We start from the raw sequence: 23,299 nt of genomic DNA, 5'->3' as shown, positions 1-23,299 counted from the left end.
ATTTACAATAGCAAATAGTAATACATACAAGTTTTATATTAAATAGAAATCAAACTATAATAACAATTTAAATGAATAATTTCAAATAATATTTTGAAAGAATAATAATATTTTAATTATACAAATAATAGTAATGTCTTAATACTTAACAATAGTAATTAATAATAATTTACAGCTAATGTTTTAATAATACTTTAAAATAATGTTTTAATAATAATAATCATTTTAACAAATTTGATTAAAGTTGACAAAAGGCCAGGGTACAAGCTTGTAATGATTTATGACAAGATTGATAAAATATTACTAAACCCTGCTCATATGTCTGGGTGTTTTTACTCATAACACGTTATGAAATAAATTAACTGCTATTAAAAAAAAATATCCCTCAGTTTAAACTGGACTGTTTAAAAACCATGTTAAAACTATTAGAGAAGGAACAACTGCCTTTGCTTTCTACATTTTCAAAACACAGACAACTTAAACATGGTTTTAACCAAAACGGAAAAATAAAAATGCCAGATTGCTAGTAATATGTATACTTTATTAGTATAGCAACATTAAACCAACAGCAAAAGTACCACGTACTACCTTGGTGTTTTATACAATTGCAAAACCATGCTATTCTATGTACTTTGGATCACTTCAACCGATATATATATTGATAAGCCATGTAAATCTGCAAAGTGTCCAGTGAATAACAGCAGCCCAAACATACCGAAGACCATACGCATCATTTGTATGCGATTTTCTTTGGGGAAAAACTACAATCCTCAGAACGCCCTGCGCTAATCGGCTCAATGGCCCCGCCCCCTTCAGAGAATGGATCGCAGACGCATTGACGGGGCCTTCCTTCAACAGCATACACACCCCCTTATTAAAATAACACCAGTTATTAATTTACTAACCTCTAAATACCCCATATTCCACTCACAATGGGCCGAAACTGTAACATCGAGCGAGATAATCAACATACTCGCTGGCCTAAATAAAAAACATCGTGTTCGCGGATGATACGGTCCGCCATTACAACAATGCGCTTCCTCCGTCCATGCGGCAGCAGCGACGCAGTCCAAATATCATCTGATCTCTCTCCCGCCGCACGCACGGCGAGATTTCTCGCGCTCAACGTCCATTTCAGCCTCGTATGTGGGGGATACTCGTGTGCAATGGCAGTCTGGAGACTTTTAATATTTGATAGCAATGAGAAACAGACGACGCCAAATGCACGAGCCACAAGCATGGCCGCATTGCCCACGATAACTTAAGCCCCAAAAACACGCGAACTCGCGCCCAGACGCACTTTTAATCCACAAACCCCTCTATAAGAGGACAAATTCACTGGTGAGACGCAATAAGCGCGGTTTGTGATATTAAATACACGCGCGAGACCAACAACGTGGTGTGCGTGCATGCAACCACGTGGTTTGTGTTTGTTAGACACAAAATGCATTGATTTCGCCAAGATATTTCATAGGTAACACTGACCTGACAAGCCAAGGGGCTTCCATAGACCCCCGCGAGATGTTTTAAATGTAGAAAACCGAGTCTCGCATGGGTTCCGTCCCGTCTTAAGCCACTAGATAAGCGCATGTACACAATAACACAGAAATCATGCATGCATGTTACTCTCGTAGTAGCGCAGCTGCTGTTGGCGCGCTATTAAAGAAACGCGCACATATATGTGCGCATTTATTAAAAGAGGCTCTCACGTACCTGCACAAGCCCCCTATGACTTCTTTCTCGGTTTTCCTGAAATGTTGCAAGGAGGGCACCTTCTGAGCTGGTACCATGAAATACTCCATGCTTCTCTCCAGCTCTGGCTCCTCGATCCTTCTTGTACTTTATCGGTTTAAAAACAAAACAGCTTCTTCGTGTCTCTTTCTCATTCAAGAAGCAGAGCTGTGCGTGTCCTGCTGATTTGGGGCATGAGCGCGTAAGATGAGTGTTGAGTTGTAAGGTTACTCTACTCTTCCAGCTGATGGGGTTCCCTCGTAGTGTGTGTGTGTGTGTGGTGCTCGCTCGCTCTCTTTCCCTCCCTCCTTCTGCATGTGTGTGTTTGCAGCTGATCGGATGTCTTTCAAGGCGGGAAACAGCTGGTAGGAATCACACAGCACTGCACTACCAAAAAGCCTCCTTCCGCCGAACAGGAGGACTTGCATGTAAACAAAGGAGTATTGCAACAGCGACCATGTTCTCCTGAAAACAGTTTCATGCTGATTGCATGCCAAAAAGGCTCTTGTAATGGATGCATTTAAATGCATTTAAATATCCGCCTCGTGTGCAAGAACATTCTGTGCATAAATGCATTGTATGCGTTAAATATAGTGTTTCTATATATTGCACGTCAATATATTGTTGGTTCATGAACCTAAATATAAATTAAAGCCTTATGCATGCCTTAAAATAGTGATCTAGAGCTGATATGGTCAGTGCAAGCTTTTTTAATTTTTATTTTTGACATTAAATAAGTTTTAAAGCATGAACCTAAATAGAAATCAATGCACGCATATTAAAATATGAATCTATGTGTTGCATATTAATATAAAAATATTGATCAATATCTGTTAAAACGATCAGTGCATGTAAACAACTAACATTTTTCGTAAGCTATAGCTTTTATTTATTCCTTTTGTTACAGAATTACTGATCTGTTAAAATGATGCCGGTTATATTTTTTTTATAAGCTAGCTTTTATTGATTGATTAAAAAAAAAAAAGCAATAATCATGTAAAATATCGGCGCACAGAGCAATGCATATCTTAAAATCTTCTGTCTGGATCTGTTTAAATAGATTATTTAATTAGTACGGGCGCGTTTCATTTTAAAGCGAATGTAAATGCAAACACGTTAAAAAATCAATGCGCGATGCAACTCATAATGAATGATAATATCGCTCTAGGTCTGTTATGTCGCTTGGTGAATGTAAATAGGTTCTTTTTCTTTGACTGGAGGGTGAAACATGCGGGATCAGCTGATCATGCTGGCAGGGCTTTACAACACAACACCACCAACCAGCGGATAAGAGAAGACAAGAGAGAGGGCTGACATTCACACACCATTTTGGGTGCATGAAAGTTGTAGTTGTAGGAGGAGGAACAGGAGTTACCTAATCGCATGCTCGAAGCACAAATCACACACACAGACAAAATGGGAGCGGTCATGAAGAACCCGGAAATGTGTTTTACTGTGACTCAACACACGCTGAGGGCGAGATCGTGAAGGAGCGTGCAGGCTGTGATATATGAACACAAACTTATGGAGGAAACGACACAGTTTCCATATTTCATCTGTTACAAGTTCTGCATGTTTATGTGAAGCTGCTTTGAAACATGCATTGTTAAAGGCGCTATACAAATACATTTGAACTTAAAGGAATTCATATGTCCACTTTTAATGTGTTTTATATTTAAAAAATATACAAAATTATACAGTATTTTATACATAATATAGTGAAATAATATTTGGTATCATAATAGAATTATACAAATTATATTTTTATATAATTTTCTAATAAAATATTATTAATATGAATGATTTTGTTACAAATTCTAGTTGCAGCCTAAGTAAAATTCACTCTTTAATATTACAAGGTTATTATATATATATTTAAGGTTGGGATTGTTTTGGGAATAATTCTGCATAAATCTGCACGGAAACCCGCTGAACCCCCTAGCAGTTGGTAATAAATGAATAGGCTATAAAGGAGAAAGGCATACGTCTTATGATATAAATAAGTGCATAAGCGTCCAATTTAAATAATAATAAATCTATTCAATAGAATAAATCATATTAAATATATTAAATGATAGCCTAGAAATTGGTTAAGCTTTATCTGAATAAAAAAATGCAATAAATTATCATTTAATACATCAAAACGGTTGCTAATGCAGAGGTTAATAGTCATACTTAAAATAATGATTACAGTCACTGCAAAATTAGATCTTTTATTACAGGTTTTTATTAGCCTACCTCATATGCTCAACTATAATAGAAATTTGTTCATATGTGACCCTGGAGCACAAAACCAGTCTTAAGTCACTGGGGTATATTTGTAGCAATAGCCAACAATACATTGTATGGGTCAAAATTATAGATTTTTCTTTTATGCCAAAAATCATCAGGATTTTAAGTAAAGATCATGTTCCATAAAGATATTTTGTAAATTTCCTACTGTAAATATATCAAAACTTTATTTTTGATTAGTAATATACATTGCTAAGACCTTCATTTGGACAACTTTAAATGCGATTTTCTCAATATTTAGATTTTTTTGCACCCTCAGATTCCAGATTTTCAAATAGTTGTATCTCGGCCAAATATTGTCCTATCCTAACAAACCATACATCAATGGAAAGCTTATTTATTCAGCCTAATCTCAATTTCGAAAAATGAACCCTTATGACTGGTTTTGTGGTGCAGGGTCACATATTTGTTTTGCTTTTAGTCTATTTCTCCGTCTGTCTGATTCCACAGAAACAGTATCTTCTCTTTGTCACCAATATAAACTTAAAATGAACAACTCGCATATGTACAGAGATACATAATCTTATTTTATTTTATTTTTCTTTTTGTCCTCATGCTGAGTAGCTGTGCTGCTTTGGGCAGCTGCCATCTAGTGGTCACCCAGTTCAGCTCTACTACAATCTAAACTGCCTCTGAGATTTTGCTGATTAGAGGAGATATATTACAAAAGGAAATGTAAAATATTTAAAAAATAATTAGGGTAAAATAAAGTAAACCATTAGGGTGTGAGAGAATATGATGTTATGTTATTCTGTGAAGGCCTATTAAGACTATTAGTAAAATCAAACTTTAATGAGCCTGGAAACTGAAGATCATAAATACAGATCAGCTCAACAAAATGTATACAAATATGGCAAATTAAATCCTTGTTATGATATAGTGCTCACCTCATGGCTTAATTACTTAAATAAAGGTCCGTTCACCAGCCACCACAAAAACTTTCAGATGAAATCAAGCAAAAACTCATATTTACCTGCAAGATGAAACCTCAGCAAGTGTTTCCTGAGTGTAAAATTGCTTTTTTAAAAATATTTTTTCGTTTTTTATATTATTTTATTTATTTTATTTTACTATTGACTACTATTGTATTCAGATTGATTCAATCAAATTTCTTCACTTCAATAAAACCAGTTAATTTAGATATTACAATGAAGAACTTTTTAGATAGCTGACAAAATGACATAACATTTTTTCAATGTACTTTGTTTGTACTTTGGTTTGGTTCGCGTTTGAAGATGTTTGGGAGAGTTTTACCCATGAATCAGTGCAACGCCAGCACCATGATCAAACACTGGGTCTATAAAACTCCAAAAAAGCACTTGTGCACTATATGCAAAATCTTCTCAAGAAAATCTTCGGTCATTATTTACTCATTCTCAAGTTGTTCCAAAACGCTTTTTCTTTCTTCTGTGGAACACAAAAGAAGACATTTCAAAAAAAGTTTCAGCCTTTTTTTGGTTCACACTCTTAAAAATAAAAGTTCTTTATTGGCATATGGTTCCAAAAAGAACCCTTAACATCCGTGGAACCTATGTTTTGGCATTTAGAATTTTTATTTTCATATACATTTTCAATATGAGTATCAGTATTATTATACAAATGTAATATTATATGCATTATAATATATAAATCTATATATTTTTTAAATAATTGTAGAAATGAATATATATAAATATAAACTATAATTATAATTAAAATATTTAATTACGTTTAATTAATTTATATGATCAAAATATATGTATGATATAAATGATACATATCTATAACATAATTATACATGATGTAATACACCAATAAAGAAACATATTACAAGTATTGATTTTAATCAATTTATTACACACTATATTAATATTATATAACTATATATTATATTATTATGAATAATCGCAAAGAAATTAAGCTAGAGCAAAATGAATAGATCTGAGGAAAGGGTCTAAGGAGGTAATGTTTATTAAAGCTTCGGCGATAAAAAGCTTTATTACCATGCCAATAAAAATGTTGAGAGCGCTGGAGGGAGGAAGGGAGGGGAGTTTGTTTGGACGGGAGCCCAGGACGGCCTCCTCAGCGCTAGATGGGGCGGAGCAGCACACATGCGCTGAGCTGGCAGAGTCACAGTCAGTCAGGGCTGATCCCTCCGCCCGCTGCGCCCGAGGAGAGGAGAGGAGACACGGACAGGCTCGAGTCCGGGGTACTGGAGACCCACCTCATCACACACTGTATCCAAGGACAACATTAAGGCCCCAGGACTGGAAACGACCAGAGGAAATCGCGAACCCGACACGGAGACACCATCCGGACACGAAGCTGAAAAGGGAGACGTCTCCTCTCCATCGCCGTTTGCGCACGACCACCCATTAAAAACCCCTCTGGACCAGCGCCGCCAGCAAGCGATGCACCTTGATGCCAAGACAACGATCACTCCGATCGGTTTCTGTTTGTTTTTTTAGCGCATCGTTCTTAAGCAGTCATTCCAGAGTCGATAATAACAGTACGGACACTGTGTTGACACACACACACACACACATGCATTTAACGGGTTTCTTCTTCATGAGAATATCCTCATGGCCTGAAACTGACATAAACTACTAAATCCGTCGCATTCACTCTGGATTGACGCCTTTTTATCCTCGCAAGTCTTGAGTTTTCTGCTCTTCCGAACACTGTCATGCGTGTCCAGACAACAGTCTGATGCTCTCAGACAGCAGTAGATTATTCAGCCACTGGTGACAGTGTTTTACAGGTCCTTTTGCATAATCTGCCGGGCCTTGCTTAAAAACTGACTCCTTATTTTGCAATCCAAGGGAATTGGAGCAAACATCCCCTCTGGAAAGTTTAAGGTGGAGACCAGTGCTGGGCCATAACACATCCAGGAGGTTTTACAGAAGGTAAGCCAGTCTAATGAACTCAGATGGCACTGCAACCTTGCATCATTGATCTCCAGTGCATTGCCGTGCCAGTATAAGCATGCATATTTAGTTTTGTCCAGCGAGCACGGTCACTCGGTAGCAGAAAGACCCTGACCTATTTTCCAAGAGTGTTTTCTCGGTTTATGCCCTGTGTGATTTCTTAGGAGTTGACGTCTGCAGTGCCTCCAAAGAATGAGAAACGATGCTTGCACTAATGCACTTTAATAGCAGACAGAATGTCTGGAGGCATGTGTTAAATCTAGCATCATGTGATGAGTTTGTTGTCATTTTCTTATTCTAGACAAGAAATACTTCAGATGGTGCAGGATGCAAATTAAATACTTCACATGGGGAAAGGTGCATGTGCAAAAAAAATGAAATATTGCATGCAAATATGGTGCATTCTGGCAAAGTTACTGTTATTGTCCATAGTGGTTGAGGCCTGGACATAAAGCAGTCATCATCCAATTAGGCGATTCCAGTGTCCCTGCGCTTAATTGTGAGCACATTGAGATGTGGGTTGGAACGGAGCCCGTCCTCATTGGCTGCTACACATGGGGCCATTGATAAAGAAGATGCCTGCCAGGACATAGTTAACCAACTGCGAGAGGGGCATCTCGGACAAAAACGCTCTTGAATAAAGCTTGTGCATGGGGTTGATTTATTAACTGAGCATAGAGGTGATTGCCTTCATTGAAACCCAAGCTTGTGTAGTTTGTCCAATGGTTTGCATGACATTTGACCTCTTCATGTTGTGCTTTTTTGTTTAGAAATGCATGCACTGTTGAAATCACTGTTCGAATTGTATTGAGGTGCCCCTAAAGTGACCCGAACTGGCCAGATGGCATTCTTTGGTGAAATCCAGACCTTTTAAGAGACAGAAGGCAGTGCGTGTATGTGCACAGCTTTCTGCCTTATGCCGCTGTGCAAACATCTCATATTATTGCCGCTGAGTCCTCACTTCACCGTATGCTTTCCTCCAGCTGTGCGTGCTGGCGACGACTTGTGTTTTCGCCGTGTGAACCGACGTCTCCGCGATAGGGCCGCCTGTTTCACGATGTGCTCAAAGACGTACTGGAAAGAAAGGCTTCTGGCTCGCATATGAAGTGAAGCTCCATAAGCTAAAGCAGAGCTGAACGTTGCAGAAATCTGAGATCTTGGCACGCCGAGGCTTTGGCGTACTTTTGTGAGGGGTCTGGCCAGTGAATATACCGCTTGTTCCTCTCGATGCTCAGAATGGTTTGCCAAATATGACCCACCCTGAAGCGCTTCTGTGAATTCATGCCCATTACGCTCTCTAATGCTCAGTGACTAAAGAGGGGCCCCGGCCTGGTCTTTACTCAAAACGTGGGGCCAAACAGAGAATACGCAAGGCTTAGGAGATGTTCTTATGTGTGCATGCTGCGAGGCCTAAACACATTTGACAAAAGACCAAAAGGAGTGTTTGGTTTGGTTCGCGTTTGAAGATGTTTGGGAGAGTTTTACCCAATGAATCAGTGCAACGCCAGCACCATGATCAAACACTGGGTCTATAAAACTCTAAAAAAGCTCCATAAAATTTGTGCACTATATGCAAAATCTTCTCAAGAAAATCTTCAGTCATTATTTACTCATTCTCAAGTTGTTCCAAACGCTTTTTCTTTCTTCTGTGGAACACAAAAGAAGAAATTTCAAAAAAAGTTTCAGCCTTTTTTTGTTCGCACTCTTGAAAATAAAAGTTCTTTATTGGCATCTATGGTTCCAAAAAGAACCCTGAACATCAGTGGAACCTTTCCATTCCACAAAAGGTTCTTTATAGTAGAAAAAGGCTCTTTGGATTATTAAAATGTTCTTCAAACTAAGAAAGAAATGGTTCCTTTAAGAGCTGTTCACTGAAAGGCTTTTTTTGGGAAATCAAAAATGGTTCCTCAGTGGCATCATTGCTTTTGGAACCTTTATTTTAAAGAGAGCATACAATAAAATTCAATCGAGTCCAATGGGTTTTTGACTCCAAATATCTTCTTTTGTGTTCCACAAAAGTCATACAGGTTTGGAATGACATGAGGGTGAGTAAATGATGACAGAATTTTCATTTTTAACTTCCACACTCTTAAAAATAAAGGTTCCATCCAAAACGTGCCATAGAAGAGCCATTTTGGGTTCCCTAAAGAATGTTTCAGTGAAAACCATTTCTTCTTAGTGTGAGGAGAATTTTAGAAATCTTAAGAACCCTTTTCCCATTATAAAAACCTTCTGTGGGATGGAAAGTTTCTGTGGATGTTAAAGGTTCTTCATGGAACCATTGATGCCAATAAAGAACCTTTATACATGGAACCTTTCCATTCCACAAAAGGTTCTTTGGAAAAATGTGGATCTTCAAAATGGTTCTTCTGTGGCATCACTGTGAAAACCACCTTTTGGAACCTTTATTTTGGAGTGTCCATCAGATTAAACTTAAATCTGTCTATTCAGAGCATTTTTTGGACTTTCGCCATTACGATGAATAGGACTCTTGATTACATCTTCTGAAAACAGATTTGGAAAGACACGAGTAAATAATGACAGAATTTAATTTTTTGAGTGAACTGTTACTTTTTATTTGTGCCATTTTCTGTTGGTAATTGCTAGTCTGTGCACCAAAAGTGCATTCTTGGGTGTCTCTGTTGGTTGTTAAATATGTAGTAGCACCAAGTAATTTGCTTTATGGTTTTTTTGAAGCCACAATTAAACAACCCTTAAGGTATTTAGAGGCTGCAACCCATACAGGGCATTCAGCCTTCGCACTGACACCCGTGATCCTCCACGTGGGCTAGATTTACAACCTCAGGAGGGTTCGGCAATGGAATTGAGAGTATTGAGAGTATGAGATGGTCTCAGTGATGGGAATTTCAGCCGGTCTTCTGCATTACTTCAGGACAGAGACAGCTGACATCCACTTGGAATAAATGTTTAGCATTTGCTAAAAGGTGGGAGGAGGGCCTGGGGAGGTCAGTTCGGCTGGGAATTTAACAAAGACCGGAGGAAGAGTCCTGGGACGTGGAATTCCACACTGAAATGATCAGAGATTCCAGTAAAATTCCAGCTTCTACACTCTTAAAAAAGAAAGGTTCTATTTCTGCATCAGTGGTCCCATGAAGAACCTTTAACACCCATGGAATCTTTTAAATGCACCAAAGGTTCTTTATAGTGGAAAAGGTAAGAAAAACACAGTTCTTTTAAGAACAGTTCACAAAAAGGTTCTTTGGGGAACCAAAAATGGTTCTTCTATGAAAACTCCTTTTGGAACCTTTATTTTTAATAGTGTAGGAAAGACTGTGGTCTAATAAACCTGGCATAAATATTGTTGGCACTTTGACAAATGGCTTTTGTTCCTCTGTTATAAGTTCATTTGCATAAAAGCTTCTGCTAAATACATACATGTTCTGGAAAAGCCATTTTTTAATGCTTTGAAATGCCACAAAACACTGTTTAAAGACAGTTGTGCAGAAAAGAGCTACGCAAACAAACTTTCACCAGGGCTGATAGGAGTGCAGAGACCCTGAGTCATACGGGCTTGCTGAGACCAGTGAAACCACCCTCTCTCGCTGGGCTTGGACCATGCATTTTTCTGCAGTTAAACTGCAACCACTAATCACAGCGTGGCCTCACCGTTTCCTCTTGGAACGTTTCGCTCACGTCCTCCCTGCTGCGCAGAGCCCGGTCCCGCCCCAGCCCGAGGACCCCTCGCTCTCTTTCTCTCTACCCCCTCGGCACCTTCACGGGACACGCGAGGATGGTCCACGCCACCCGTCCCTGCGCCTCTGAGCCGCCAAAGGCCTGGTGCTCCGGTGCAAGCCCTCCAAAATAAACACAGACCGAGTTCTGCATCCACACACTTTCCACTTTATGTTTTCTTTTATGTCTTTCAGCCACTTACTTTCTCCTTACAACCACTGCAACAAAATGAGGGGGAATTTGACAGAAAAATTATTAACAGAACAGGAAAAAGAGACCCAAAAGAAGTCCTTAGGTCAAAGGTCAGGAGTTTATAAGTCTTTCTGGAAAAAGGTTTTATATATATATACACACACACACACACACACACACATACATGCAATTATAGTTTAATGTTTAAATATATATATATATATATATATATGTGTGTGTGTGTGTGTGTATACTTTAATTTTTAATAATACACATATTTGTCTGAATTTTTTTCCCTTGTTATCTTAAAGACCATTTGAAATGCTTAAATATAATAAAATCAGTTATATATTAATCAAATTCAGCTAATGGTTAATGAAGCTACACAAAGAACAAGCTCATATAAAAGAGTTTTAGTTCAAAATTTCCACTAAAATAAAATTTAGTTAACTACATTTCCAAATTTTCATTTGAACTCCATAGTTTGAAGACTGATTAGTCTTAGATGGGGAAGATAGTACTAGTAAAAAATGAAAAGGTGAAAACATGACTGCTGGTACTGTATATCGGCATAAGCCATTGAAAAAGCGACCAATAATGTTCAAGAAACATGAGAACGGTCTTTGCCACATGACTCTGAATCGCAGGGCCACATCACCACCATTGTTTTCCAACAGTAAGCTGTTAGCAATAAGCAGCGCGCTGGATCGTAACGGGCCAAAGGCTTCAGCAGTTAAACTGGAAGCACAGCTGGCTTTTATTATTATTTACTTGCAAAGCCAACAGCCTGGATCTTCCTGCAGCCACAATAACGCGACTGGAACACAATAAGTGCATAAGACTGCCGTATGAAAAGAAAAGAGGGCAGGGGAGGTAAAGAATTTCAGAAAGAGAAACAAGGCTCTCTCAAGTCTGGGCCTGGGCTTGGCTCTGTGTCCGGGCAAATTCATTCCCGTCAATGTGTGCGAGAGTCCGAGACTGCCGCCTTCTTCCCATGATCCGCTGTTCCCCGCAGTTTCTCCGCAGCTGTACTTCACGAGCGGCACGTCTTGAGTTTGAAAGAAAGATGAAGTGAATGTTGGTGCGTTCTGCCTCATAAAGTTATCAGAGGATACGACTCTTTTCCAGTCCTCCTGTCCCGCTGCTCTTGTATCTCTTGTTAACTTTGGCACATGGCTTGAACGGGAATCTTTGGTACTTTTTGTTAATTCTACAGTAAATTGTAGCTCATTTTCAGAGTCTACTCTACTATGAGCAAGAGGAGTGTTTCCTTCAATATGTGGTTGAAAAACTGTGTGAATTGACAGTGTTTAAGTTTCAATGCATTTACTGCAACTGCTTTTGTGCAACAGCTGATGAGATAAAGAGTCACTTCATTGATTACTTAAGAGGAATTTAGCCTTACAAGAAAGTGCCATTCTGTTAGATGTTTTGTTTTGGAAACTTAGGACTAGACCACACCTCTACTTTTATTCAAAGGTTTCAGAGTCAAGCTGATTCATTGAAACAATCAGTTTGAAGTGACTGACAGGAATGAATCCAACTCGCCGCTTGTTACTAAATCAAAGACTCTATTAAAATGTTTCAGTCTTAAAATGAAGGAAGGAGCACGCAACTAGTCTTATGTCTTTAAGAAAACGTAATGGCCAAATAAAAAGTGCAAAAAATAGCTGCAATATATATTTTTAAAACTGTATATCTCTATTATGTAAATGTTTATTCTATAAATGTGGCATTGATTTTAGCTGCTTGCCTCTGAAATGTACATCCGACTACAAACAACTGCGCTGCATTATTTGTTGTTTTGCACGCCAAACTATCAGTCCATCTCTCACACTGAGATGAAGCTCTATAGGTACACGCTCCTCCCGTCTCTCTATGGCTCTGTCCCTTGTTTGCTCTCTCTGGCGGAGACAGAAGATGAAAGGCCCTTCGTGTTTGGGAGGAGCCTGCCGCTCAGCTGAGCGAAGTCAAAGAAACGCAGGGAGATAAAGGGTGAGAGAAAGAGGGAAGGAGGGGGGAAATCCTGTCATGTTGACTTTGTCTGGCTGCCAGGCCTCGGAGGGGCCGAGTGTTGAGGGGAGGGCGGCCTCGCTTTGAGAAAACAGGCGCCCCATGCGAGGGGAACGAGAGAACACAGGCGTACAGTGAGGCTGGCAGAGACACAGACGGGAAGAAGAACAGAGGCAGAGAAAAGAAAAGAGTGTGTGTGTGTGTGTGTGTGTGCAGGTGTCTGAAAGGGATAAGAGGAGCAACGACGGGCAACATCAGCAGAGGTCTAGTAACTACCAGGGTCCATTATGTCCTCCAACGACTCGTAAAGAAGTATTTATAAGACAATAAACATTAATTTGTGGTTTTCAGGGCCAGATCGTGGTCCTGCCAGGTCCCTAGACATACATTTCGGATCCTCAGCTTCTTTTGGCCGTTTCGAAATACGTGGTTTGAAGTTTTGACGGCCTGGGCTCCGCTAAATCATTTCATGGTCCAGCTATGTTGGTATAAATTAAAAAGTTGTGAGTCATGGTACAACCCAGGGGTTTTCGAGCTTTTTGATTTCAAGGACCCCCAAATTTGATGATACCCTTGTGAGGGAGAAAATATTAAGGCAGCTATATTTTTTCGTGGCCTATTTATACTGTGCCAGAAAAACACCAGACAACTTTCATTTGCAATATTCTTACTGGACTGAAGCAAAAGCAGAATATTGTTTATATGAGCAATATCACTCTCGTACTCGAGCGATACCGGCTTTATATCAGTGGCCTCGTGCCTCTGGCCTAATCACAGCCATGCTGATATAGAGCCGGTATCGCTCGAGTACTCGAGTGATATTGCGTTTATACAACAGTTGGACGGAACATGTGTGTAATTAAACAAGAAACAACGGAGTGCCTAATAAAACCCTCTTTTGTGCGGAACTACTTCCTTCCGCCACGGATTCAAAGCTCAAGTTGACAGTTAAACATACGTCACTTTTAGAATTGGTATCAAGGGCATGTGCTGCTTCAGTTAGGTTATTAGTGAGAAATAATGAGGTTATGAGAGAGAAACAATGCGGCAAGACGTGCATCCAAATTAGAGAGAGAGAGAGAGACCGCGAAGCCAGATGTTTCTTCTTATATTAACTAACGTACTCTACGATTAGCTCAGTGAATAATTAAAAAAAAAACATAGACTCGGCTAGAACAAGCTGAGTGATACAAAATTGTGAAAGGGCGTTCCAGTAGCGATACCAGTACAATATCTCACGGTTCTCAACCAATCAGATTTGAGAACCAGAATGAACTGTTGTATAAATATATATATATAGAACAAAAATGTAATATCTTAAGTTATTATGGATTATCTTAAAAATAATAAACACATATAATTACAAACACATATATTATATAAAATATATATTTTAAATATTTTAAAAGATGTATTCATAAATATGTTTTAAATTGATAAATATAAATATTTAAGTAAATAAATATTTATATATATAAATCTAAATACATAATAATAAATGTCTTAAATATTTTGTTTGTATTAAGACAGCATTTTCTACCCTTTATTAGACATTTTATTTAGATGCATAACCTCAAAGAAGAACATTTTCAAATATTTTTTTGTATTTTTTGTTCATACTATTCCAAACTATTATTGTTAAACATAGGAAAGACAGATGAACACCTATATTTTAAATATATATGTTTTTATTTCTTTCTGTTAAAAAAAGACTAACAATGTCAATAAAATAAAATAATAGATTAATATTTGTGATTTCTCACCAGTCTTCAGAAAGCAAAGTGTAAAATGGACTAGTAATAATATAATATTATAAATTCAAAAAAATGTGTTTTAAAATAATTGTGTTCCACATAGTAATTAATATTTTAACATATAAACAGCATTAAAAAAAAACATTTGTATTAGGCCCCCTTGCAGACCCCAGTTTGAGCACTTGTCACTACGGTTAAATGTAAAAATTAACAAAAAAATAAATAAAAATAAAACACACAAAAAAAAAACAGTAAATAATCATTTTAAATATAATTTTTAAAAAATGTGTTTACTTGCATGTCATGTGACCATTAACAGTCATCAGAGAACTGTGAACATATGAATGTGGTTTTAAATTATTGAAATATTAACTTAAACTAAATATTAAGTCAAAGGGGATCAGCTGACAAAAAGACTGTGAATCCCTGGTTTGAACAATCACCAGCGTTCCTGATTTACAGTCACTTTAGTTTGTCAACTAATTACATTCTTCTGTTCTGAGTTTCCTTCGTCTTCCTGTTTTCATTCCACCGCAATGTTTGGGTTTCGAGAACCGAACAGCGGCCCCGCCTCCCACTCCTGACCAGCTCCCTGCTCCCAGAAACCGTCCTGTCGGCTCCAGCCCGGCACACAGGTGTCCATCAACAGAGGAATCCTGGCCAAATGAGAAAATCAGCACAGCACTCTATCACATGCACCGCTGGGATCCCGACACCACTGACGTCCCTCGAGGCCGAGCGGCTGAAAGTCACATCTCCTATTAAATTACGCCTGATTTCAGCTTAACTGCTTTGTGCACACATCCTGGGCTTTTCAGTCCAAGAAAAGGGTTTTTTTGAGCCTCTCATGTGGCGCTGCCGTAATATTTCGGATCCAGGAAATGAGTGCAAGTCTGAGACGGCAACTCCCAAAATGTGAAGTATACCCACTGCGCCCAGTGTTGGCCTGAACTCAAAGCGCAGCCTGCCTGCTGGATGTTTTATGCCTCTTATAAAAGCGAGAGCCCCTCGAGTGGCTAGGCTCGCATTTGTCATGACATTCACTACAGCGAACTGAAATATGGCAGAAGGTCGTCTGCCAGCGTGCCGAGTTTCCATGCGCTCGTCAGCTCCCGTAAATCTGTGGCTGGAAGTCTGTTAACGCTGTGGGATGGAAGGGAACGCCAGACCCTCGCTCTATGCCCAGACGTTTGCCACCCCACCCAAAGGCCGAAGGGTTGAGGCACGGGTTTGCTTTTCCAGATGGGAAAGTCTCAAACAGACCCCAACTAAACGTGGGAACTCTTGAGTTTCCTGACAATCTCATTTGTATTTAAATGGTTAGTTCACTGAAAAATCAGTGAAAATGATAACTGCGTCGGGCTGAAACTAGCAAAAAACACTTGCATCGCGCCTGGCGCCGCATTGCACCGGGTGTATGACAGGGCCCTTTGTTTGCATGTGCTGATCAGTGTTTTGGTTTGATTTGAATGTGAATAAAGGCTTCAATTATGATCTGTTCATCATGCAAAGTGACCGTGTCTCTTCAGAAGACTTACAATACAGCGGTCGGGTCATATGAATTCATTTCACACTATCTTCGTATCCCTTTAGAGCTTCAAAGTCCTGGAGCTGGATTCCCGAAAAATTTTCTTCCTGTTTTGTAACTTTAAAATAAAGTGAGGAATATTTCTATCATCAAAAACATTTCTTAAGAATGTTCTTTTCTGTTTTCTTAAGGAAGGCAAACCTAAGAAGAATTAGAATTTCTGAAAAGAATTTTCTTAAAAATCTCCAACTTGTCTTAAATCCTCAAAGGTAAGATATTATGAATATGAAGATTTAATGAATTTAGTGGTTTGTCAAAGGACAAAATTTAGAAGAATTTAATAATTAAATAATTTCTTAAAGTTAGGATTGTTCTAAATCATTGTAAATAATATTTCAGAAAGTTAGAGTTGATCTTAAAAATCATAAATAACAAACTGAGGATTGATATTAAAAATCATTATAAATAACGTAAAGTTAGGGTTGATCTTAAAAACCATCGTAAATAACTTAAAGTTAGGGATGATCTTAAAAACCATCGTAAATAACAAAGTTAAGGTTAATATTAAAAATAATAAATAACAAAGTCAGGATTGTTCTTAAGTCATTGTAAATCATTTCTTAAAGTTAGGATTGTTACGAAAAATTATCGTAAATAATTTCCTAAAGTTAGGATTATTCTTAAAAATCATTGTACGTAAAGTTAGGATTGTTCTTAAAAATCATTGTAAATAACAAAGTTAGGTTTGTTCTTAAAAATCATCGTAAATAACAAAGTTAGGGTTGATCTTAAAAATGATCGTAAATAACTTAAAGATAGGATTGATCTTAAAAATTATCGTAAATAACTTAAAGTTAGGGTTGATCTTAAAAATTATCGTAAATAACTTAATGTTAGGGTTGATCTTAAAAATGATCGTAAATAACTTAAAGTTAGGGTTGATCTTAAAAATTATCTTAAATAACTTAAAGTTAGGATTGATCTTAAAAATTATCGTAAATAACTTAATGTTAGGGTTGATCTTAAAAATGATCGTAAATAACTTAAAGTTAGGGTTGATCTTAAAAATTATCGTAAATAACTTAATGTTAGGGTTGATCTTAAAAATGATCGTAAATAACAGTTAGGGTTAATATTAAAAATCATAAATAACAAAGTCAGGATTGTTCTTAAATCATTGTAAATAATTTCTTAAAGTTAGTATTGTTACTAAAAATTATCGTAAATAATTTTTTTAAGTTAGGATTATTCTTAAAAATCAATGTAAATAAGTTAAAGTTAGGATTGTTCTTAAAAATCATCGTACATAAAGTTAGGATTGTTCTTATAAATCATCGTAAATAACAAAGTTAGGGTTGATCTTAAAAATTATCGTAAATAACTTAATGTTAGGGTTGATCTTAAAAATGATCGTAAATAACTTAATGTTAGGGTTGATCTTAAAAATGATCGTAAATAACTTAAAGATAGGATTGATCTTAAAAATTATCGTAAATAACTTAAAGTTAGGGTTGATCTTAAAAATTATCGTAAATGACTTAATGTTAGGGTTGATCTTAAAAATTATCATAAATAACTTAAAGTTAGGGTTGATCTTAAAAATTATCGTAAATAACTTAATGTTAGGGTTGATCTTAAAAATGATCGTAAATAACTTAAAGTTAGGGTTGATCTTAAAAATTATCTTAAATAACTTAAAGTTAGGATTGATCTTAAAAATTATCGTAAATAACTTAAAGTTAGGGTTGATCTTAAAAATTATCGTAAATAACTTAATGTTAGGGTTGATCTTAAAAATGATCGTAAATAACAGTTAGGGTTAATATTAAAAATCATAAATAACAAAGTCAGGATTGTTCTTAAATCATTGTAAATAATTTCTTAAAGTTAGTATTGTTACTAAAAATTATCGTAAATAATTTTTTTAAGTTAGGATTATTCTTAAAAATCAATGTAAATAAGTTACAGTTAGGGTTGATCTTACAAATTATCGTAAATAACTTAAAGTTAGGGTTGATCTTAAAAATGATCGTAAATAACTTAGTTAGGGTTGATCTTAAAAATTATCATAAATAACAAAGTCAGGATTGTTCTTAAATCATTGTAAATAATTTCTTAAAGTTAGGATTGTTACTAAAAATTATCATAAATAATTTCTTAAAGTTAGGATTATTCTTAAAAATCAACGTGAATAAATTAAAGTTAGGATTGTTCGTAAAAATCATCTTAAATAACTTTTTTAAGTTAGGATAGTTTATAAAAATCATTGTAAATCATTTCTTAAAGTTAGGATTGTTCTTAAAAATCATCGACAATCATAATAATTCTTGATGGTAGGTTAACCTCCGATTTGTCTTAAATTCCCAATGGTAAGATCTTTAATCAATTTAATTGGTTGATTCACATATTAAGCATGACAATATAACATATTACGACACCACTGACTGACAATGTTAATAATGATCAGTCATGATTATACGTGATGTGACTTTTTTTTTTGCTTAATTCGAAATTCACTAACAACAAATTAGTAAATAGGGAAAAAAACTAAGATATTCTTAAGAAATATTTGAGACCTTCTTAAGAATTTTTCAACATTCTCACAAACTTGTTAGAATTTAGCTTAAATTTAAATTAAAATGTATTTATTTTTAAAATTTAGATAAAATTTAGCTTTAAATTTCTTAACTGCTTTCTTAAAAAGATTTAGTTTTCTGTGTCAGAAAGCAAGGAATATGACATGATGGGGAGTAAATGATGAGAATTTCTCTTTAACGACTGGAGTTTTCGTGCACTCACTAACCTGTTCATTTGACAGACGCGTCATATTGCATGTCTGCACACGTTGTGTTGTGGCTGTGGAATATTGTTTGACTGCACGCACAGGAATGCCGTGTTTTCGTAGGTAGGTTCCACGTGGAGTCTCAGCAGAGAGTGGAAAAAGTGAGCGTGTGTAGGATTTAGCCAGGTGCCAATCCCCCAGCATTCCTGCGCTGACCCTGTATGCCTCCAGGGGAGGTCTGTCTCAGCACGGCCAGCCCGGCCAGACTCCAGTCCAGGGGCGGATCTGAGGAACAATCAGCAGAAAAATGCACACAAACACCACCATAAACTGACCATAATCGCGCTTGCAATCTACACTGAGGTCCATTAGAGTTCACCGGTGAGTGGAGAGACGGGGTCTGTGCAGTCAAAGTCCATTCACAGCCTGTTTATAGAGTGTAAACTGCAAAAATGTAGGAAGGAAAAATGGAGGGAATGGGTTCTGCTTCAAGTGCATGGAGCCGACAAGCACACTGACACATACCTTTGTTGAAAAAAATATTCTCTGTTTCCTTAAACAGCCAGATTGTAGTAAATTCTAATGGGAAATCTAGTGCCTTATGATTTAAATACAGGAGTTGTGTTTTAATGCACTTTAAAAGTTTGATTTCAGTCAGACTCAGTGTTATTATAATATTATATTATAGGCACTATTTATTTTTGAATATTTTTAAAATTTATAAATTTTTAACTTAAATTGTTTACTAATTGTTTAAATTAGAGAGTATCACATACATAAACAACGTATGCTGTTCTGTGTCAGCTGCGCCACGCGGATACGTTTTCTACTTTGTTTGCACTTTGATCTGAACGTAAACAACATATCCGACGTGGCGCAGCTGACACAGAACAGCATACGTTGTTTACGTATGTGATACTCTTCAAAATGACGCTACAGGTTGATGCGGAGGAGACGAATTGTTGAATAAATTCGTTTTTAATGTTCCCAAGTCCAGAAACGTAGCAAGGCGATCTGTAAAATAATCAATGGGTCAGGGGTTCAACCATAATTTTACGAAGCTACGACAATACTTTTTGTGCGCAAAAGAAATAAAAACGAGGACCCTTGCTGTCTATGGAGGGTCAGACAGCTCTCAGATTTCATCAAAATATCTTAATTTGTGTTCTGAAGATGAACAAAGGTCTTATGGGTTTGAAACGACATGAGGGTGAGTAATTAATGACAGAATTTTCATTTTTTGGTGAACTTTCCCTTTAATATTTAAATAATTTAGGAACACGTTTGCATGTTCTCTGGCGTTGGTTAATGGTCACATGACATGCAAGTAAACAAATAATTATATATATATATATTTTTTATTATTACTATTATTATGTAAATTATTACAATTATGTAAATTGTAATTGTTTAGCATTTATTTATTATTTATTTTATTTCTTTGTTATGTGCATTTGACATTTTTTTTTATTTTTTTTATTTCTATTTAGCTTAAATTTATTTTACTTAACTTTATTTGCCAAGGCAGCATTTCTAATTTGCGTTCAAGTTTTCCATCTAATATTTATAGTTTATTCTGTTTCAGCTTGATTTCAATTAATGAAAATTTATTGCTATCTGAAAATAAAACTATTAAAAATTTTTTTTTGTTATTTTAAGTAACGCTGAAATTCAATTAAAAACTTAAACTAAATGACAATTAGAAATACAAAAATAATTTGAAGTTGAAGTACTAAAATTACTAACTTAAAACTAACCCTGAAAAAAACACTGTAATAAAAAATTATTAAAATTATTTAGAATTTTTTTTTATAAAAATGACAAAAGCACATAACAAAATTATTTAAAAATTAAAATTAAATTAAAAAGAAATATAAAAATAAAAGCTAATTCAAAATATTAATACTACTATACTCAAAATATGAACACAATACTAAAATATTTTATACTAAAATAACATTGCAATGGCGTCCAGGACTGGTTAGAAGAAGCTTTGAGGATCATTGTGGACATTTACTCTAAACTAAAGTTGAAGTAAACTTCACTGAAGACTGGGATATACATTTTCTGGAGATCATTTTAGTCAGGGATGGATCTTGTTTTCCTTGTGCTTTCCACTTCTCCAAGATTACATTCCTGTCTATTTAGGAGATGCCTTAAGATTAAGTCAACCTTTGAAGAAAAACGAATAACACTGCCAATACGCCACCCTCATGCTTAAACATTGAAAACCATCCGCTTCTGTCCTAAAAGCACAAATTAGCAAAGAAAGCCCGACCACAACCAAACAATGAGCTCTTAATGTGAGATGTCTCTCTTCTGTCTGGCTCTGACCATCCCAGACCTCTGCTTTTCTTTTCCCAGCTCTTTCGTGCTCTCTTTTTATTAGTTTCAGACAGCGAGAGAAATGCGGACACAAGTCAGGGGCTGACCAATGCCCATTTAGACAAATTGCCTGAGAGATTGTAGCGGCGAAGCTTAATATCTTTGACGTAAAGCAAGTCCATTACTCTGATAGATGTTTTTGGTTTATTACATAAGCAGAGAGAGAAACTAGAGACTCAGGCTGTTCTCACACTAGAAACCCACGTTTGATTTCGTCCCGTAAACTGCAGGTTTCTTTCACATTCACAAATATAGTTTCATATGCAACTGGAGTATTTGTCCCTTTGGATTTACCACCAAATGTTTTTCACAAACAGAGCGACTCTTGTCTGCAAGAGACATGAAGATTGCAAACTGTTCTTTCCGAAGGCAATTTATTCAGAGATAAGCAGCTATGAGAAATGTAGTAAACCAGAGTTGTTATCGTTAATTCTAAAAAAATAAAATGCTTGAAATAAAATGAACATTAACTGAAATAAAACAAGACCTACAAAACTTAAACCATTTATTAATTTTTATTTTCATTTTTATTTCAGCTAGTTGCAAATAACATTTCTCATGTTCCTTTATTTAAAATTAAGCTCTAAAATAACTAAAACTAAATAAACGAAAAATAAAAATAAAATAAATAAAACTAATAAAAATACAAAAAAACAAACAAAAACAAAATTAGAAAATTTTTATTAAAATGAAAACAGAATATAGAAATAAAATCTAATTCAAAATACTAAAATAGCACTGCATTACAAAGTGTGATTGGGAGAATGCAAAGTTACTAATTACTCTAATTATTTTAGATAAGCAGCTATAAGAAATGCACAACACCAGGGTTATTATCATTAACTGAAACTAAAAACAGAAAACATTTTTCTTCACTTGAAATAAAAAAAACATTACCCAACATTAAATAAAATACTTAACAATTATTTATTTATTATTTCTATTATTATTATTAGTAGTAGTAGTAGTAGTGGTATTAGATTTCAAATACATTTCTAAAATATTATCCAAAATAATAAAATAAATCTAAATCTAATAACGACATCTTTTTTTAAGAAAACGAATAAAAATAAAAAACAACAAAATAAAAAAATACATATTAAAAACCAAACAAATAACAAATAAAAATTTAAATTTGGAACTAAAAATGAAAACAGAAAATATGAAAAATAAAATCTAAATCAAAATATTAACAAAACTAATATAATATATCAATGATCCTAAAATAACACTGCATTACATTGTGACTGGGAGAAAGCAAAGTTATCAATTATACATCATCAATAACGAATGCATAGCGAATGGACTGCTTTCGCAGCAAATGTGAGCCATACTCGTAATGTAAAATGGACCAAAAAAACCTCCTAAGAATGCCATAATCATTGACATACTCTGCTAATAAAGCTCAATGATGCTGCTAACCATTGCCAGAAAGTGATTCATCTGTATAGCTTATCCAATCCTCTTCCTTTCAATTTCACTGCTTCTAGGCTGTTTGTTCAGTATAAACCTCGGCCTCTACTCCTGGCTCTGTGCGTTTGCTAGCGCACTGATTTCAGCTCAATCAGCCCCATTATCAGGTGTATGTGGTGCATTGTCTCTCAGCAGCTAATAAGCCAATCATGCAGTGAGCTACAGAGTTGTTGCATTAGCACAGCTTGCTCTGATGAAATCTCATCTCTCTTGCCAAGGCGCATTGATTGTGTGTTCCTCTGACGAGCTTTATGCGTACGCTGGTCGTAACAAATCACATAACAGTGCTGTGTTAATTGAAAGTGCTGATGTTTAAAGAGCTATTGTGAAATAGGACAAGATATAAACAAAGTGGCTAATTTGTCAGGCAAGTAAAAGTATTATTGTGTTATACATTTTTCATTTCTACTCTATACTTTCCTTTTGTTCTGTATTTGCATTAAACTTATGTTATGTGATTTTAAGGGAAATCCCCTCATTGACTATAAAACCCACTTGAAGTAGGACGGAAACAGTAAAAATCTGTAAAAAAAAAAAAAAAAAAGTCATC

General features: G+C 35.9%; 2 protein-coding genes across 3 annotated transcripts in view; one reads left to right on the top strand and one right to left on the bottom strand.

Moving 5' to 3' along the window:
• LOC107715644 (transcription factor AP-4-like) overlaps nt 1-2,116 on the bottom strand; it is an 18,359-nt gene extending 16,243 nt beyond the window's left edge. Inside the window, exon 1 of one of the 2 annotated variants that reach the window (XM_016521799.1) lies at nt 1,714-2,116. In XM_016521799.1, coding sequence (XP_016377285.1) covers nt 1,714-1,802 — 89 coding nt within the window. In that variant the 5' untranslated portion in view covers nt 1,803-2,116. Of the gene's footprint in view, nt 1-1,485; nt 1,627-1,713 lie in introns of those variants that run through there. The other variant, XM_016521800.1, reaches the window with a different exon arrangement.
• A 3,891-nt stretch (nt 2,117-6,007) lies between these two features.
• LOC107715641 (zinc finger protein GLIS2-like) overlaps nt 6,008-23,299 on the top strand; it is a 42,990-nt gene continuing 25,698 nt past the window's right edge. Inside the window, exon 1 of the mRNA XM_016521797.1 lies at nt 6,008-6,908. The gene's annotated coding sequence lies outside the window, so the exon portion shown is untranslated. The remainder of the gene's footprint in view (nt 6,909-23,299) is intronic.

This window comes from Sinocyclocheilus rhinocerous, unplaced genomic scaffold (assembly GCF_001515625.1).
Source record: "Sinocyclocheilus rhinocerous isolate Xijiao unplaced genomic scaffold, SAMN03320098_v1.1 scaffold239, whole genome shotgun sequence".
In the NCBI taxonomy this organism is placed as follows: domain Eukaryota; kingdom Metazoa; phylum Chordata; class Actinopteri; order Cypriniformes; family Cyprinidae; genus Sinocyclocheilus; species Sinocyclocheilus rhinocerous.
Note: the sequence above shows the minus strand (reverse complement) of the source record. Positions and strands in the feature narration are given on the sequence as shown.